Raw genomic sequence first — 19423 nt, 5'->3', positions numbered from 1 at the left:
AATTCCCTCCCAAGGTTTTTTTTTGGTTCTCCACTTCCCTCCGTTTAAAATTCTTCGTCACAGACTCTACTTTGACCAAGTGTTTGGACACTGTCTCCTCTTTTGTCAAACATTTTATTTTTTGACAATGAAGTACTTGTGGGTATTTTCCTGTGTTGAAGATGCTGAAATGACTGACCAGTATTGCTGCTGTTTTAGTTTGATCTGTACCTGATACTGACAAATGGGATTGGAAGACTTCCAGATTGGGCTAGGCAATATGTTCATGTTGTCCAGATGGGGTAGACGTGTTGATGTTATGGATTACAAGAACAGCATTTGCATGTGCTTGCAGTTGCTTTGCAGGAAGGTTAAGTTAATCTTTTCGAATGAACGTTTTTAACTTGACAGTGTAATGTGCTTGTAACTCAATGTTATTTTAGGGCATAGGTTTAGGGTGAGAGGGGAAAGATATAAAAGAGACCTAAGGGGCAACTTTTTCACGTAGAGGGTGGTACGTGTATGGAATGAGCTGCCAGAGGAAGTGGCGGAGGCTGGTACAATTGCAGCATTTAAGAGGCATTTGGATGGGTATATGAATAGGAAGGGTTTGGAGGGATATGGGCCGGGTGCTGGCAGGTGGGACTAGATTGGGGTGGGATATTTGGACCGAAGCGTCTGTTTCCATGCTGTACACCTCGATGACTCTATGACTGTAAGCAACATCTTACAGAAGCCTATTAACTGGATTTCAGCAAAGCATGGCATATTTGGTATGGCCTGAGGAAGAACTCTGGGGTTTTGGTAAAATTTTAGTTCCGGATGCTGGAAACTTTTTTAAAAAATGATTTGTTAACATTGGAAATAGGACTGTTGACTTTGACTTTGTTTTAGAGTGCTGTAGCATTAATATGTTCGGTGTTGTTAGTTTTCTAATGTTGTGGATTGTAGTCAGATGCTTTGGTCCAATTGTCACAGCTGTTAGTGTGTGAGCCGAATATTCAGAGCAGGTTGATGGGTGCAAATTGACCTGCAGTCTCCTGTGTAAGATGCAAGCTTTTATTATAAAAAGGTTTCTTTTCAGCTTTGTTGTTACAGATCATCAACCAGGCAGGGTATGATCTCAAGGAAGAGCAATGTAACTGTAATAGTGTTATTGATGTAGTGCGATGGAGGTCTGTGCCATATAGACTGCCCTTGTCACTTGTTTCTGTTGCTATAAATTCTGTTCAAAATCCAGAGTGAAATATCAAAAGCATTATGCTAATTGCTCAACTTGTCAAATCTTCACAATCTGTCAGGAATATAGTCATGTGCTGATGAAGTGAAAGATGATAGTTCTAGGAATATTGCTTATTTCTTCACTTTACAACTAAAATAATGAACTCTCCGACATTGCAATATAGAGGTGTGAAATTAATCCTGATGTTGAAATAGCCCTAAACAAGCAAATTGCATATTTAAGATGTTGAATCATTTGTGCTACAAGGTCCAGGCATACAGTAGATAGAATAGAGTGGCCTTTATTCTGTCACCAATTACAGTGACAACTTAGATGCAAAAGTACCTTGGCACAGCTTCTTTCTTGCAAGATTTGTTACGGAGATAAATTGTCCAGAATTACAAAAGAAAGTTCAGTACAGCAGCCTTGCTAGCACCCAGCTTCAAATCTGCACCAGGCCCAGGCTCCACAACACGCTGGCAACACACCAGGCAGGGAGGCCACCACAGAAGGACAGTGTGCTGGTCAGAGGGAGGAGGAAGGTGCCGGTCAAAGGGAGGGGGGAACGGTGTGCCGATGAGAGGGAGGAGGACGCCGTGTCGGTGAGGGGATGGAGGGTTGTGCTGGTGGTGGTGGGAGGTGGGGGGTTGTGGGGGGCAGGGTGCTATGCCGATAAGGGGAGGGAGGATGCTGTGCCAATGTCGGGGGGGAGGGTGCTATGCCGGTGAGGGGGAGGGAGGATGCCGTGCTGGTGAGGGGGAGGAGGACGCCGTGCCGGTGTGGGGGAGGGAGGATGATGTGTTGGTCAGAGGGAGGGAGGACGCCGTGCCGGTGAGGGAAGGGACGACGGTGCCATTCAGGGGGAGGGAGGATGCCGTGCTGGTGAGGGGGAGGAAGACGCTGTGCTGGTGGGGGGGAGTGCGGACACTGTGCCAGTGAGGGGAGGGAGGACGATGCACTGATAAGGGGAGGGAGGATGCCATGCTGGTGAGGGGGAGGGAGGACGCCGTGCTAGTGAGGGGGAGGGCGGACGCCGTGCCAGTGAGGGGAGGAAAGGATGCTGTGCCGGTGAGGGGGAGCGTGGATGCTGTGCCACGCTGATTGGCTATGACAGGAGGTGGCTGAGGTGGTCAGGAGCCATCACCAGAGGCTGGAATCATTGCTCACCGATGGTCAGAAATCGAAGGGGCAAAAAGGAGACAAAGATTAAAAATACTGTGAGGAAGAGAAGAGAAAGAGGAAAAGAAGAGGAGGAGTGGGCGGAGTGAACGAGCTCTGGTTGGTGCTTGCTGTACTGCCGCCATCTTGCACCTTGAGCTCATGTAGTAAAACAGGCCTTTTACTGTCAGCCATTTGTCCTGATAGTAAATGAAAACTTATTGCTGGTAAAGAAATTCTGCTAAGAATTATTAAATACTAGCTTCTTGAGGACTGATTTGATTTTGTGTTTTTCTTTTAAAGAAGGAGATTGCAATTGTAATTAAATTGAAATTAACAGTTTAAATTTCAGCTGGTTTTAATATTCACTGGTAAATTTAGACTTTACCTTACAGTAGGAATAACAGAAACCGAAGTAGTGATCGAGTGTTGTGGATTTTCTGGGAATTCCATGTTAAAGGCTGTTTGTTGGAGCAGCTGCTGATTGTGTGCTATTGCAGTCCAGCCTTTATTGTACATTTCTGCTGGAGTCAAGGTTTGGAGGAGGATTTGCATCTCTGATTGACTGCGTTATTTATTGTCACATATATCTAGGGAGATATGGTGGAAAGTGTTTATCGCCATAGTCTGGTGCCATTTTGAGTTACAAAAAGAATAAAAAGGAATTACCTAAGTAGAGTTCATCTCTGTACAAACACAGCTCCAAGCTCTCTCTGCAAGGTGTTCAGGGCCTGAAGGAAACCCCACCCTGTCCAGCACTGATAACCCTGCCAAGAGTTCGTATTTCAGGCCTCCCACAGTCAGGCGTCCTCACTCATGGAGTCGGTAAACTCGGTAAAACTAGTCCATGCCTGCCAGCTATCCTATATAAATCTTGTCCCACCTGCCAGCACCCGGCCCATATCCCTCCAAACCCTTCCTATTCATATACCCATCTAAATGCTTCTAAATGTTGCAATTGTACCAGCCTCCACCACATCCTCTGGCAGCTCATTCCACACACGTACCACCCTCTGTGTGAAAAAGTTGCCCCGTAGGTCCCTTTTAAATTTTTCTCCTCTCACGTTAAACTTAGTTCTGGACTTCCCGACCCCAGGGAACAAACCTTGTCTATTTACCCTATCCATGCCCCTCATGGTTTTATAAATCTCCATAACATCACCCCTCAGCCTCCGATGCTCCAGGGAAAACAGCCCCAGTCTATTCAGCCCCTCCCTGTAGCTCAAACCTTCCAACTCCAGCAACACTCAGGACACCATCACCGCTGACTACCTGCTGAGTCCATGATCTGGGCCTACTCCAGAATTTTGTACCTTGAAGGAGTTAGCTTTGATAGAATTTGGAAGCAGAATAGATTTACAATCCTTTGATGTCATTCTCCATGTACAGTGTACAAATGTCATTAGGTGGCACAGACAACTTTCTAATTTGGCCAAAACACATCAGACACTGCCATGGTTTGACCATAAATAACAAGAATATTGTTTGGTATACATTTGCTTTAATTTTGGTCTCACTGTAGGGATGGGAAAGCAACCCATGGGCCTAGTCTACATCGTGGTGATAGAGCTGGGCCTAGTCTACATCATGGTGATAGAGCTGGGTCTAGTCTACATCATGGTGATAGAGCTGGGCCTAGAATACATCATGGTGATAGAGCTGGGCCTAGTCTACATCATGGTGATAGAGCTGGGCCTAGTCTACATCATGGTGATAGTGCTGGGCCTAGTCTACATCATGGTGATAGAGCTGGGCCTAGTCTACATCATGGTGATAGTGCTGGGCCTAGACTACATCATGGTGATAGTGCTGGGCCTAGTCTACATCATGGTGATAGAGCTGGGCCTAGACTACATCGTGGTGATAGTGCTGGGCCTAGACTACATCATGGTGATAGTGCTGGGCCTAGTCTACATCGTGGTGATAGAGCTGGGCCTAGACTACATCTTGGTGATAGAGCTGGGCCTAGTCTACATTGTGGTGATAGTGCTGGGCCTAGTCTACATCGTGGTGATAGAGCTGGGCCTAGACTACATCGTGGTGATAGAGCTGGGCCTAGTCTACATCGTGGTGATAGAGCTGGGTCTAGTCTACATCATGGTGATAGAGCTGGGCCTAGTCTACATCATGGTGATAGAGCTGGGCCTAGACTACATCATGGTGATAGTGCTGGGCCTAGACTACATCATGGTGATAGTGCTGGGCCTAGTCTACATCTTGGTGATAGAGCTGGGCCTAGTCTACATCGTGGTGATAGTGCTGGGCCTAGTCTACATCGTGGTGATAGTGCTGGGCCTAGACTACATCGTGGTGATAGTGCTGGGCCTAGTCTACATCGTGGTGATAGTGCTGGGCCTAGTCTACATCGTGGTGATAGTGCTGGGCCTAGACTACATCGTGGTGATAGAGCTGGGCCTAGACTACATCGTGGTGATAGAGCTGGGCCTAGACTACATCGTGGTGATAGAGCTGGGCCTAGACTACATCTTGGTGATAGTGCTGGGCCTAGACTACATCGTGGTGATAGTGCTGGGCCTAGTCTACATCGTGGTGATAGTGCTGAGCCTAGACTACATCGTGGTGATAGTGCTGGGCCTAGTCTACATCATGGTGATAGAGCTGGGCCTAGTCTACATCGTAGTGATAGAGCTGGGCCTAGTCTACATCGTGGTGATAGTGCTGGGCCTAGACTACATCATGGTGATAGAGCTGGGCCTAGTCTACATCATGGTGATAGAGCTGGGCCTAGACTACATCATGGTGATAGAGCTGGGCCTAGTCTACATCATGGTGATAGAGCTGGGCCTAGACTACATCATGGTGATAGAGCTGGGCCTAGACTACATCGTGGTGATAGAGCTGGGACTATCATATGCCCACTGTTATTGAGGAAGAAAATCAACAAGCAGTTAAAAGTAGGAATCAGGAACCTGTCACCTTTGTGTGAGCCCTGATCCTCCATAGGCCTTCTGGCATTGCCAGCACTTTGCTGGGAGTAGGAGTTTAAAACAAATGGAAGCAATGGGTGCTATCTGAGCATTCAGTATTTTAACAGTGCAACAAACCTTCAGTCCTGTCATACAACCTCTCTAGGATTGATAACTTACCTCAAAAAACTCAAATGTAGGGTCTAGTTCCTGTAAATTTTAATAATCTGCTAGAGATTTATATTTTTAAAAATTCCTTTAAATTCTTTCTGCGTATTTCATATTCTATATGTCACTCGATCATGAGTTTATCTGGTATTTGCTGATTTAAGTGAAGATTCTTCCTTTCAGTTGGTTGAGGAGACCTGTATTATTCGCCTTGCTGTCTATCCCCTACAGATCCTGCCAGGAAGCAGCACTAAAATGGCTCTCCATTTACCTTCAGTTATCCTGCAAAAGCTTATCAATAAACTTTGCGCAGTTGTAAATCTAATGAATGGCAAGTGCCATTTGTTTGGAGCTGACTGCAAAACTGGGCGATTGTATCACCATTCATTGAGTAGTAGCAGCTTCATATCTGAGGCTGCGATTTGAGGAGATAATTTCAGCCCAGAGATTTGTGATCTCTTCTTTCAGACATTAAACCATAGCCTCAGTCCCTTCCCTCAACTGGATGAAACTCCGCAACATATTTCAAAAAACAAGAAACAGCTTAGAGTTACTTGGTGTCCTCACCAAGGCTATTTTTCTTCAAGTGAAACCTTAAATACATCAGATTATTTGACCAATTAATTTGCTCCTGTATGCAGGACCTAAATGTGGACAAATTGGTGACATGATCTCCCTAGATTGCAACTGTGCGTCTCTTCAAAGGTATGTTCAAATTGGTTTTGAGGCTGAGATCAGGAGCAGGCACTAGAGAAATGCAAGCCTTTTTGTGGTGCGACAGCAGCTGTGATTGACAAACATCTCCTGTTATGAACTGCAGAGCAATCCTCCATCCCAGTGCCTATCAGTCTGTTTTTTTCGATTCTGACCTACTTTACGAATGTATTACGAATGTATTCTCTGTCAAGGTGCCATGGTTTTGCCAGTATCATGTGCAGAAGTCGATGGCTACAATGCACATGAGTTCACTTTTTAAACATTTATTAACATTTTGAGACTTGGTGCCTCTCGTCTGGAGGAAACATTGCTTTTAAACTCTCTGCTAAAGGTTGCAAATAAAGTGTGCTGATTTGAACAAAGTCAGTCAACCTATTACCCAGTCTGATAGCTTTGAGCTTCATTAATTGCAAATAATTTAACTTCAAAAAGCCTTGTTAATAAGATGTGTTTTAAAAAGTATCACGTGGAATGATAGTTTGAAAAGTGTGGTTTATTTGCTTTAAACATAGAACTGACATGGAAACAGAATTGGAGTGAGGTTGGAAAGTTCCCAATTCCGCTGCATTGGAAGAACAGAATCAGGAAAATGTTTTACTGTGGGGGAAACCTAAGGAAAGTTAACTCTGATTTCTCTCCACAGATGCTGTCAGACCGGCTGAGATTTTCCAGCAATTTCTGTCTTTGTTTGAGCCAACATTGTCCACTTTTTCCTTAAGTTGGGAATTACATTTCTGGTGTTTGTGTAGGAACAGATAGTTTGGAAATTATCTTTACTAGAAAATTATACATTTCCTGTAGTGCATGGCCAACATTTGATCACTAAATAGTGATATTCTTAATTTTCAGAAGAAAATTACCTTAAATATATTTTTGGACACAATGCTGGCTGACCCTCCCCCACAGTGCCTGGTCTGGTTACCACTTATGCACAGACTCGCCAATGTGGAAAATGGTAAGTTTGCAAGATTGTTACCTCGCGATATTAACATTTAGAAACTGTTGCAATGAAAATTAGTCTCTGCCTAATCTCACCTTTAATCAGTGCTCATCAATGTGTGAAAATGATTATCTAATAAAGTATACCATAGCTCCTTGGACATCATTGCCAAAGCCATGCTCACTTCCATCTAGAAAGACAAGGGCAGTAGATATATGGAAACACCAATGTCCTGGCAATTTCCCTTCCAAGCCACTCCCCATCCTGATTCAGAAATATATTGCTGTTCCTTCACTGTCACTGGGTCAGAATCCTCCCCAGGGCATTGTGCATCAACCCACAACACACAGACTGCAGCGGTTCAAGAAGGCAGCTCACCCCCACCTTCTCAAGGGGCAACTAGGGATGTGCAATAAATGCTGACCAGCCAGAGACACCCACATCCTATTAATAAGTCAAAAGAACATTATATTATCAAACACAAATATGGAAAAAGATACGCTGTACACCTGAAAGAGATCTTGATTACCTGAATACATTGGAAAACATTTCAAGGCAATGTCCCACTGCTCAAGATTAATTGTTGTCATTGTTCTGTTTTTGTAAATGTATTCCTTATGTTGAATCTCAGCTATAAGCATATTTATATTATTATAAGCTTTGTAACTAACTGAAAACGATTATTGGAGAGAATATCAATTGGTCAATCCAAATCAAGTATCCAGAAAATCTCCCTTCAAATCTTTATTGAACACTGAAATCTTTTAGCAAGTAGATCAGCAATAATATTTTCTTTTCCTATAGCATCTTCAATACAGAAAATATCCAAAAACATTTGATAATCTAAAAATTGACTTTGAAAAACTGAAGGAGATACTTTGAAGGGATGAAGTGAGGTCTGCAGATGCTGGAGTATCAGAGCTGAAAATGTGTTGCTGGAAGGGCTTATGCCCGAAACGTCGAATTTCCTGTTCCTTGGATACTGCCTGACCTGCTGCGCTTTTTCAGCAACACATTTTCAACTTTGAAGGGATGGCCAAGAGCTTGCTCAGCGAAGTGATTCTGGAGGACAATGTTGGGTGTAGAGAGCAAAGGAGCTAAGGCCCAGTGGCTGGAGGGATGTTGCTGCTGGAAGGGCCAAGGGAGACAAGTTAATGGAGATATTCTGAAGTTCTCCCACTTAAACATGCAAAGGATGCAATATTTTCAAAAGCAATTTACGGAGAGGTTATGAAAGAAGATAACCTGTTCAAAAAACGGAATAGGGATAACCCCGGGAATTACAGGCCAGTTAGTCTTACTTCTGTGGTGGGCAAAGTAATGGAAAGGATACTGAGGGATAGGATTTATGAGTATCTGGAAATACACTGCTTGATTAGGGACAGCCAGCACGGATTTGTGAAGGGTAGGTCTTGCCTTACAAGTCTTATTGAATTCTTTGAGGAGGTGACCAAGCATGTGGATGAGGGTAGAGCAGTGGATGTCGTGTACATGGATTTTAGTAAGGCATTTGATCAGGTTCCCCATGGAAGGCTTATGCGGAAAGTCAGGAGGCATGGGATAGTGGGAAGTTTGGCCAGTTGGATAGAGAACTGGCTAACCGGTTGAAGTCAGAGAGTGGTGGTAGATGGTAAATATTCAGCCTGGAGCCCAGTTACAAGTGGAGTTCCTCAGGGATCAGTTCTGGGTCCTCTGCTGTTTGTAATTTTTATTAATGACTTGGAAGAGGGAGTCAAAGGGTGGGTCAGTAAATTTGCAGATGATACGAAGATTGGTGGAGTTGTGGATAGTGAGGAAGGCTGTTGTCAGCTGCAAAGGGACTTAGATATGATGCAGAGCTGGGCTGAGGAGTGGCAGATGGAGTTCAACCCTGTCAAGTGTGAGGTTGTCCATTTTGGAAGGACAAATAAGAATACGGAATACAGGGTTAACGATAGGGTTCTTAGTCAGGTGGAGGAGCAGAGGGATCTTGGGGTCTTTGTTCACAGCTCTTTGAAAATTGCCACTCACGTGGATAGAGCTTATCAGAAAGTCTATGGAGTATTAGCGTTCATTAGTAGAGGGTTTGAATTCAAGAGTCGTGAGGTGATGTTGCAGCTGTACAGGACCTTGGTAAGTCCACATTTGGAGTACTGTGTGCAGTTCTGGTCGCCTCACTTTAGGAAAGATGAGGAAGCTTTGGAGAGGGTGCAGAGGAGATTTACCAGGATGTTGTCTGGAATGGAGAATAGGTCGTACGAGGATAGGTTGAGAATGCTCGGTCTTTTCTCATTGGAACGGCGAAGGATGAGGGGTGACTTGATAGAGGTTTATAAGATGATCAGGGGAGTAGAACAGACAGTCAGAGACTTTTTCCCCGGGTACAATAGAGTGTTACAAGGGGACATAAATTTAAGGTGAAGGGTGGAAGGTATAGGGGGGATGTCAGGGGTAGGTTCTTTACCCAGAGAGTGATGGGGGCATAGAATGCACTGCCTGTGGGAGTGGCAGAGTCAGAATCATTGGTTACCTTTAAGCAGCAATTGGATAGGTACATGGATAGGTGCTTAAGCTAGGACAAATGTTCGGCACAACATTGTGGGCCGAAGAGCCTGTTCTGTGCTGTATTGTTCTATGTTCTAAGATTTCTGGTCTTCTGAATAAAGAATCCCTACAGTATGGAAGCAGGTCATTCAACCCATTGAATCCACACCAATGCTCTGAACAGCATTCCACCCAGACCCACCCCACTATCCTATTGCTGTAACCCCTCATTTCCCATGGCTAACCACCCTAGCCTACACATCCCTGAACACCATCTACAAACCACCTACGCTGCATACCTTTAGACTGTGGGTGGAAACCAGAGCACCTGGAGAGAACCCAGACAGACACAGACACAGGGACTGCTGTCTCCACATAGTCACCCAAAGGTGGAATCGGGCCCTGGCACTCAGAGGCAGCTGTGCTAACCATTGAGCCACCCCTGCTGTCCTTGTGACAAACGGATTAAACCCACCCACCATTATTAATAAATAGGTGCAGAAATATCACCTATTGAAGGAGAGGACTGCTTCCAAAGGCTGAGTGACCTAGTGTAGTTGCTATTTTTTTTAGATTAGATTACTTAGTGTGAAAACAGGCCTTTCGGCCCAACAAATGCACACCGACCCTCCGGAGTGCAACCCACCCAGACCCATTCCCCTATATTTACCCCTTCACCTCATAATATGGACAATTTAGCATGGCCAATTCACCTAACCTGCACATTTTTGGACTGTGGGAGGAAACGGGGCGAATGTGCAAACTCCACACAGAGAGTTGCGTGAGACGGGAATTGAACCTGGGTCCCTGGTGCTGTGAGGCAGCAGTGCTAACCGCTGTGCCACTGTGCCCCCCATGTCCATGTCATGGATATTGAATGCACTATCCAAGTTGACTGATCACTGGATGCAGCTGGGTTGTGCAATCACGTTTAGTGACATGTGTTAGTTGTTAAAGCTGTTAGGATATCCTTTCCCATCTTTCCATAAACACAAGAGACTTGGCATCATCCTCAGCAGGAAAAGATGGGATGATTTTATAGTTTTCTGAATGCTTAGTTATGCTTTTCATATCCCAGCCAGCACTCATCTCTTCTGTTTATCATTAATTCAGAGAATTGGAAGTTCTATTTAAAAAAAAAGTACCCTGTACAATGGATGAATTTGAAGCAATTAGAAATAGATGTCTACCTTAATCTGGTTCCAAAACATGACTACTATTACAGTGCAATTTAAACTTCAGAAATGTGACTGTGCACATTGGCTTTTAATTATATAGTTTAGAATACAGTGCAGAATATAATTAAGCAAAAAGATTGTGCATTTGTAGTCCAAGCAACATGTGCTCAAAGTGCCAGAATATACCATCAAAATGTTTGAAGTCCAAATAGTGACCATAGATCTGAATCTCTGCTGTATGAACAATACTGTAGAGTGATTGAGGGAATCTGAAGTACATTTCCATTTGATGTAATTTGTTTGTTAATGTAGTGTTCCATCCAGTCGAGTGCTCATACTGTCGCAGTGAAAGCATGATGGGTTTCCGCTACCGATGCCAGCAATGTCACAACTACCAACTTTGTCAGACCTGCTTTTGGCGGGGTTATGCAAGTGGCTCCCATAGCAACCAGCACCAAATGAAGGAACACTCTTCCTGGGTGAGTGAAAGGATCTAAAACACTTCGATCAATCTCCAAATTTCCAATTTAATCTTTGCAGGAAAGATGTGTACTTTGGGTCCACCTAATGACTCGGTCTGTTATTTCCTTTCTTTAACAGTACTTAAGTCTTGTGGCAACAGTTTTATTGATGAATTTGCTGTAGAGCTGGATGATTTCTTTGATCGTCATGTGGTATGATTGATCATTTGAACATGTTCACCATTTTACATTCCATTCCGAATTCCTGGGAAGTCACGGATTAATTACACGTACCATCTGTTCAATGCTTATATCGGAAGTTTAGATGCTGCTGAATTTAGTTGCATCTGTTTTCTTCTCATTTACAAATGTTAGAATTTTTAGTACTCTAACATTCCTGCCACTGCTTCCACTCTGTCTCGTTCAGCTGATGTGAACTGTCTTCAAAATAGCAACAGTCTCAAATCCAAACCTTAGGGAAAAACTGCAAAAATCTCAAATATGTTGTGTTCCTTTGTTTCCTATTTTAAAACCGTTTTCTGCCTTTTGTGGCCCATAACGCCAACCATTAGCCATTAATGTGCAGTTTGTCAAATGATTCCTTGAAGACCAAACAAGCTAGGTTGCTTTACTTTATACATATTATCCTGATGGGTGAGTTAAAGATGATCTCTAACTAATGAATCTATACTGACTAAAAATAGATTGTGCTTTTCCAGAGGGGATTGTAGTTGGAAGTAGAGATGAGTGATAAGGCATGTTTGGAGCTTGGATGAGCAGGAGAGGCAAATTGAGCTGAGAGTATAATAGCACACATATTATAGCAAAATGTACTTCCAAATTGTTGGGACTCAGTTGGAGCATGTTGTCAATTATGCATTTGAAAATGATCTGCTTTTATTTTGGTAGATGAAAGGCAACATAATATGAAACAGTTTTAAAGATTTTATCATGCTTTACTTTTCTTGGTAAAATTTTCATGAAAAGTAAGACCTTATTTGTATTAAAGCTATTTTTTTAAAAAAGATTTTTTTTGTCATTTTTAGGACAAAAATGAGAGCGTTTTTCCCTCAAGTGGTGTAGAACTTTGGAACGTTTTCATAAAAAGTGGTGGAGGCAGGTTCATTGAATATTTTTAAGGTGGAGTTAGATATTTGTTAGCTAATGGAATCAAAGATTCTTGGGAATCGATGGAAATGTGAAACACCAACAGATTGGTCACAATTTTGTTGAATGGACAGGCTCAAAGGACCAATTGGCCTTTGTAATGGTCAGTGCAAATTTGCTTGATCTACACATAATAATATATCATTACCTGCTTTTGCAGGTAGAAGTTCATGAAAATATTCTCGTATAGAATACATTGTAAATATAAACAAAGTAGATTTCACTTTCTAAAAAAAAAGAGTTTTATCCTCAAATGTGCAAACGAAGGTGAAGTGCTTAGTAGTATCTCAAATTTGGACAGAGCTGGAGACACAAGCTTGTTAATTTGGAAGGGTTGGTTCAACTTTGGGAAACAGCTTTCCTTCCTGAAGTGAGAGTTCAGGGCCAAAATAGGATTTAACCATGAATAAAAAACTGAACGAACTGTGGAATCTGGAAATCTGAAACAACAACAAAAATTGCTGGAACATCTGAACCGGTCTGGCAGCATCTGTGGAGAGAAATCTGTGTTAGTGTTTCAGGTTCAGTGATACTACTTCAGAACAGATCTGAAATCTGTTAACAAAGGAAATCTCAGCTGACTAGGAGCGAGGAAATCTCAAAACCGTGAGATAATGAATTATCTGGAAATAAATGTTGCATCCCTAGTTTAAGGCTGCATGTGTTCAGTAGCTCCATGGAGAAAAAAGGAATGAATGGTACTGTAATGAACTCTGATTTTTAAATTTAAATCTGAGATTGTGATCTGCGAATTAGTTAAAAACAATGTAGCATTGTGTGTAAATGATTGAAACACATGACTGTGGTCTCACATGTCTGTGTGTGGCATGTTTCGGATGATAGATTCAGATGTGGGTGATTGAATACAAGAATAGGGAGGTTATGCTTTAGTTAACATGCGCAATATCAGGGTCACCTTATTTAAGGGAGGATATACATGTGCTGGAGGCTGTTCAGAGACAGTTTACCCAGACTAATACGAGGGATGGGGGGATTGTCACATGAGCTTTGGTAAGGTGTTCTGCTTCGGATGCTGCCTGACCTGCTGCGCTTTTTTCAGCACCACACTCTTCACTCTGACCTCCAGCATCTGCAGTCCTCACTTTCACCAAGGTGTGCATTCTCTGACATGCAGAAGACTAAAAGGTGACTTGATCAAGACATATAAAATCCTGAGGGGTTTTGACAGGGTCGATGTGAATGGTGACAGGTTACTGCTTAAAATCATGGCCCACCCTTTTAAAACAGAGATGAGGCAATTGTTTGTTTCTCTGAGAGTTGAGGGCCTTTAGCAGTCTGTTCCTGAAAAGAATACTCACACAGACCCTGTCTCATACACATGCGCGCTCTCTCAGACAAACCCGTATACAGCCCCCACACTTTCACCCTCACACATGGAACATGTAAAACATCGAACATTACAGCGCAGTACAGGCCCTTCGGCCCTCAACGTTGTGCCAACCTGTGAAACCAACTTCCACAATTCCATTATCATCCATGTACTTATCCAGTGACCATTTAAATGCCCTTAAGTTTGCAAGTCTACTACTGTTGCAGGCTGTGCATTTTATGCCCCTACTACCCTCTGAGTGAAGAACCTACCTCTGACATCTGTTCTATATTTATCTCCCCTCAGTTTAAAGCTATGTCCCTTCATGCTAGCTATCACCATCTGAGGAAAAATGCTGTCTCTGTCCACCCTATCTAATCCCCTGATCATCTTGCATGCTGCTATTAAGTCACCTCTTAACCTTGCTCTCTCTACCAAAAGTCCCTCAGCCTTTCCTCATAAAACCTGCCCTCTGTACCAGACAACATCCTAGTAAATCTCCTCTGAAACCTTTCCAAAGCTTCCACATCCTTCCTATAATGTTGTGACCAGAACTGTACAAAATACTCCGTGTGGCCGCACCAGAGTTTTGTGCAGCTGCAGTATGACCTCATGGCTCCGAAACCCATTCCCTGTACCAATAAAAGCTAACACTGTACGCCTGCTTAACAACCCTATCAACCTGGGTGGCAACTTTCAGGGATCTATGTACATGGACACAGAGATCTCTCTGCACGTCCACACTACCAAGAATCTTACCATTAGCCCAGTACTCTGTATTCCTGTTGCTCCTTCCAAAGTGAATGACCTCACACGTTTTGGCATTAAACTCCATTTCCCACCTCTCAGCCCAGCTGTGCAGCTTATCTATGTTTCTCTGTAAAATCTGCAATATCATTCAACACTATCCACAACTCCTCCAACTTTAATGTTATCCGCAAATTTATTAACCCATTCCTCTATGCCCATATCCAGGTCATTTATAAAAATGACAAACAGCAGTAGCCCCAAAACAGATCCTTGTGGTACCCCACTAGTAACTGAACTCCTGGATGAACATTTCCCTTCCACCACCATCCTCTGTCTTCTTTCAGCTGGCTAATTTCTGATCCAAACCACTAAATCTCACTCAATTCCATGCCCCCCAATAGCCTACCATGGGGAACCTTATCCAACATTTTACTGAAATCCATATACACCACATCAACCGCTTTCCCTTCATCCACCTGTTTGGTCACCTTCTCAAAGAACTCAATAACATTTGTGAGGCACGGCCTACCTTTCACAAAACCGTGTTGACTATCCCTAATAAATTTATTCCTTTCTAGATTATCATAAATCCTATCTCTTATAATCCTTTCCAACACTTTACCCACAACCGAAGTTATGCTCACTGGTCTATAATTACCAGGGTTGCCCCTACTCCCCTTCTTGAACAGGGGAACCACATTTGCTATCCTCCAGTCTTCTGGCACTATTCCTATAGATAACGACAACATAAACATCAAAGCCAAAGGCTCGGCAATCTCCTCCCTGGCTTCCCAGAGAATCCTAGGATAAATCCCATCCGGCCCAGGAGACTTACCTATTTTCACACTTGCCAGAATTGCTAACACCTCCTCCTTATGGACCTTAATCCCATCTAGTCTAGTAGCCTGTATCTCAGTATTCTCTTCAACAACATTGTCTTTTTCCAGTGTGAATACTGACAAAAAATATTCATTTAGTGCCTTTCCTATCTCCATGCACAATTTCCCACTACTGTCCTTGGCATACCCTAACCTTAGAGTAAAAAGTGAGGTCTGCAGATGCTGGAGATCAGAACTGAAAGTGTGTTGCTGGTTAAAGCACAGCAGGTTAGGCAGCATCCAAGGAACAGAAATTCCTGATGAAGGGCTCTGGCTCGAAATGTCGAATTTCCTGTTCCTTGGATGCTGCCTGACCTGCTGTGCTTTAACCAGCAACACATTTTCAGCTCATACCCTAACCTTATTCTCGTCATTCTTTTATTCTTGACATATAGAAAACTTTAGGGTTTTCCTTGATCCTACATGCCAAAGTCGTCTTCTGTCCCCTCCTGGCTCTTCTTAGCTCACGCTTTAGGTCTTTCCTGGCTAACTTGTAACTCTCAAGTGCCCTAACTGAGCCTTCACGCCTCATCCTAACATAAGCCTTCTCCTTCAATATTTTTAGTAAACCATGGTTCTCTCCCTCACCCACTCCCTCCCTGCCTGACAGATACATACTTAGTCAAGGACATGCAGTAGTTGTTTCTTGACCAAACTCCACATTTCAATTTTGCCCAGTCCCTGCAGTTTCCTTCCCCATCCTGTGCATCCTAAATCTTGCCTAATCACATCATAATTGCCTTTTCCCCAGTTATAACTCTTGCCCTGTGGTATATCTGTCCCTTTCCATCACTAAAGTAAGTGTAACTGAATTGTAGTCACTATCACCCATCTGCTCACCTACCTCCAAATCTAGGACCTAGTTCATTCCCCAGTACCAAATCCAATGTGGCCTCGCCTCTTGTTGGCTTGTCTACGTAATGTGTGAGGAAACCCTCCTGCACACATTGGATAAAAACAGACACAGTTAAGCTACTCAAACTATAGTGTTTCCAGTCCATAATAGGAAAGTTAAAGACCATAACAACCACCCTGTTACTTTCACTCCTATCCAGAATCACCTTTGCAATCCTTTCCTCTACATCTCTGGAACTTTTCAAAGGCCGACAGAAAACTCCCAACAAGGTCACCTCTCCTTTCCTGTTTCTAACCTCAGCCCATACTACCTCATAGATTAGTCCTCATAAAATGTCCTTTCTGCCACCGTAATACTATCCTTGACTAACAATGCCACACCTCCCCTTTTACCACCTTCCCTGTTCTTACTGAAACCTCTAAATCCCGGAACCTGCAACAGCCATTCCTGCCCCTGCTCTATACATGTCTCTGAAATGGCCACAACATCGAAGTCCCAGGTACCAACCCATGCTACAAGTTCACCCACCTTATTCTGAATGCTCTTGGTGTTGAAGAAGACACACTTCAAACCACCTTCCTACACTCTTGCAACCTTGAAACCTTATTTATGACCTCACTACTCTCAACCTCCTGGACACTGGAGCTACAATTCTGGTTCCCATCTCGCTCCTGAATTAGTTTAAATCCTCCCAAAGAGCATTAGCAAACCTGTTTGTAGAGGTCCCACCTACCGCAGAATAAGCCCGAATTATCCAGGTATCTGAGACCCTCCCTCCTGCACCATCCCTGTAGCCACGTTTTCAACTGCTCTCTCTCCCTATTCCTCACCTTGCTAGCACGTGGCGTGGGTAACAAACCAGAGATAACACTCTGTTTGTTCTAGCTCTAAGCTTCCACCCTAGCTCCCTGAATTTCTGCCTTACTCCCTACCCCTTTTCCTACCTATGTCATTGGTACTATGTAGGCCATGATTTGGGGCTGTTCCCCCTCCACCTCAAAGGCATATGGCGTACTGGCTTTTATTGGTAGAGGAATTGAGTTCCGGAGTCCTGAGGTCATGTTGCAGTTGTATAAGACTCTGGTGCGGCCGCATCTGGAGTGTTGTGTGCAGTTTCGGTTGCCATACTATAGGAAGGATGTGGAGGCACTGGAACGAGTGCAGAGGAGGTTTACCAGGATGTTGCCTGGTATGGTAGGAAGATCGTATGAGGAAAGGCTGAGGCACTTGGGGCTGTTCTCATTGGAGAAAAGAAGGTTTAGGGGTGTCTTGATAGAGATGTACAAGATGATTAGATGTTTAGAAATGGTTGACCATGAGAACCTTTTTCCACATATGGAGTCAGATATTACGAGGGGGCATTGCTTTAAATTAAGGGGTGGTAGGTATAGGGCAGATGTTAGGGGTAGATTCTTTACTCAGCGAGTCGTTAGTTCATGGAATGCCCTGCCAGTAACAGTGGTGGACTCTCCCTCTTTATGGGCATTTAAATGGACATTGGACAGGCATATGGAGGATAGTGGGCTAGTGTAGGTTAGGTGGGCTTGGATCGGCGCAACATCGAGGGCCAAAGGGCCTGTACTGCGCTGTATTTTTTCTATGTTCTATGTTCTATCCCGAAAACATCTAGACATCACGAACCCTGGCACCTGGGAGGCAATACACCAACCGTGAGTCTCTCTCTGTCCCACAGAACCTCTTATCTGTCCCCCTAACGATGGAGTCCCCAGTGACTAATGCTCTACTCCTCTTCCCCTTTCCCGTCTGAGTAACAGGGACCGAGACTGTGCAGAGACCTGTACCCCATGGCTTACTCCTGATAAGTCATTCCTCCCCAACAGTATCCAAGATGGTATACTAGTTATTGAGGGGAATGGCCACATGAGATCCCTGCACTGTCTGCCGATTCCCTTTCCGTCCCCTGTCTGTAACCCATCTACCTTTTTCCTGTACCTGATGTGTGACTACCTTGCTGTAACTCCTCCCAATAACCCCCTCCACCTCCCGAATGAGATTCATCCAGGTCCAGCTTCAGCTCCAGTTCCAGTTCCCTAAAGCAGTTTCCGAGGAGCCAGAGTTGGGTGCACTTCCCACAGGTAAAGTCAGCATGGACACTAGTGCTGACCCTTACCTCCCACATTCTGCAGGAGGAGCATTCAACTGCCCTAACCTCCATCCCCACTGTTCTAATTCCCAAAGACAGTTTTAAAAAAAAATGACTAACCTTACCAAATCAGGGCTCAGATCATTTTGTTTTGGTTAGAGGAGGAGGATGGATGGGAGACACAACCTAACTAGTGTTTCGGGTAAAGCAACCGCCCAAATATATTACCTCATTTACCCAGCAGCCCCATGTCTGCTCCTGCTCAGCGTGCATTCCACCTATTCACAAGATAAGCTTTTTATACAATTTAGTTACCTTTCCGGCAGTCCTCTGATCCTCTCTGTCAACGCTCTCACTGCAAATAACATGGATTTATACTCCATCTCTCTGTCTCTGTCTGTCTGTCTGTCTCTCTCTCTCTCTCACACACGCGCACACACGCGCGCACACACACACACACACACACACACACACACACATATACACACACACACACACACACACACACGCACAAACACACGTCTATGGGGTGAATTTGCATTTGCAGAGTTGTATTTGCAGATACATTCTATTTTTGCTCAAAAAGTACACATCCTGCAGGCAGTGCATCCATATCACATTTTATCAATTCCTACTTTGGAAATAGAACCAGTCTGATTTAAGGTTGGCATACGGACAGAATCTAACCTCAGACCGTTAATACATTGTCTGAACTGAGGTATCACTTTTTTTTAATAAAACCTTAAGTTATCTCAAGAATGTGACTTAAATGAGGTTCAGGGACTTACATATTAATAAACTGAAACCTGCAACCCAATCTAAAAGATGAAAGACTTAACAACAATATAGGCTTGTTCAATATATTGTTTTAATTGCATGAAACTGTGATCATTTGCTCTAAATTCTGTGTCCTGTGATCCTGCCCCACGAGTTACCTGATGGAAGAGCAGTGTTATGAAAGCTAGTACTTCCAAATAAACCTGCTGTTGGTGATTTTTAACCTTGTTCCCGAAAGGTAATGAATGCAGAATCCTTGAACATGTTTCAGGCTGCGGTGGGTATGGT

At 43.7% G+C, this 19423-nt stretch overlaps 1 protein-coding gene across 6 annotated transcripts in view; it reads left to right on the top strand.

Moving 5' to 3' along the window:
• The window catches only part of dtnba (dystrobrevin, beta a), a 540419-nt gene that overhangs the window by 167657 nt on the left and 353339 nt on the right, over window positions 1–19423 (top strand). For all 6 annotated transcript variants that reach the window (XM_060822037.1, XM_060822040.1, XM_060822034.1 and 3 more), the window contains exons 7-8: window positions 7021–7126; window positions 11125–11291. In XM_060822037.1, coding sequence (XP_060678020.1) covers window positions 7021–7126; window positions 11125–11291 — 273 coding nt within the window. The remainder of the gene's footprint in view (window positions 1–7020; window positions 7127–11124; window positions 11292–19423) is intronic.

The sequence above is a fragment of the Hemiscyllium ocellatum genome, chromosome 3 (assembly GCF_020745735.1).
Source record: "Hemiscyllium ocellatum isolate sHemOce1 chromosome 3, sHemOce1.pat.X.cur, whole genome shotgun sequence".
NCBI lineage: Eukaryota > Metazoa > Chordata > Chondrichthyes > Orectolobiformes > Hemiscylliidae > Hemiscyllium > Hemiscyllium ocellatum.
The sequence above is the reverse complement of the archived record's forward strand: the minus strand, read 5'-3'. Positions and strand labels throughout refer to the sequence as shown.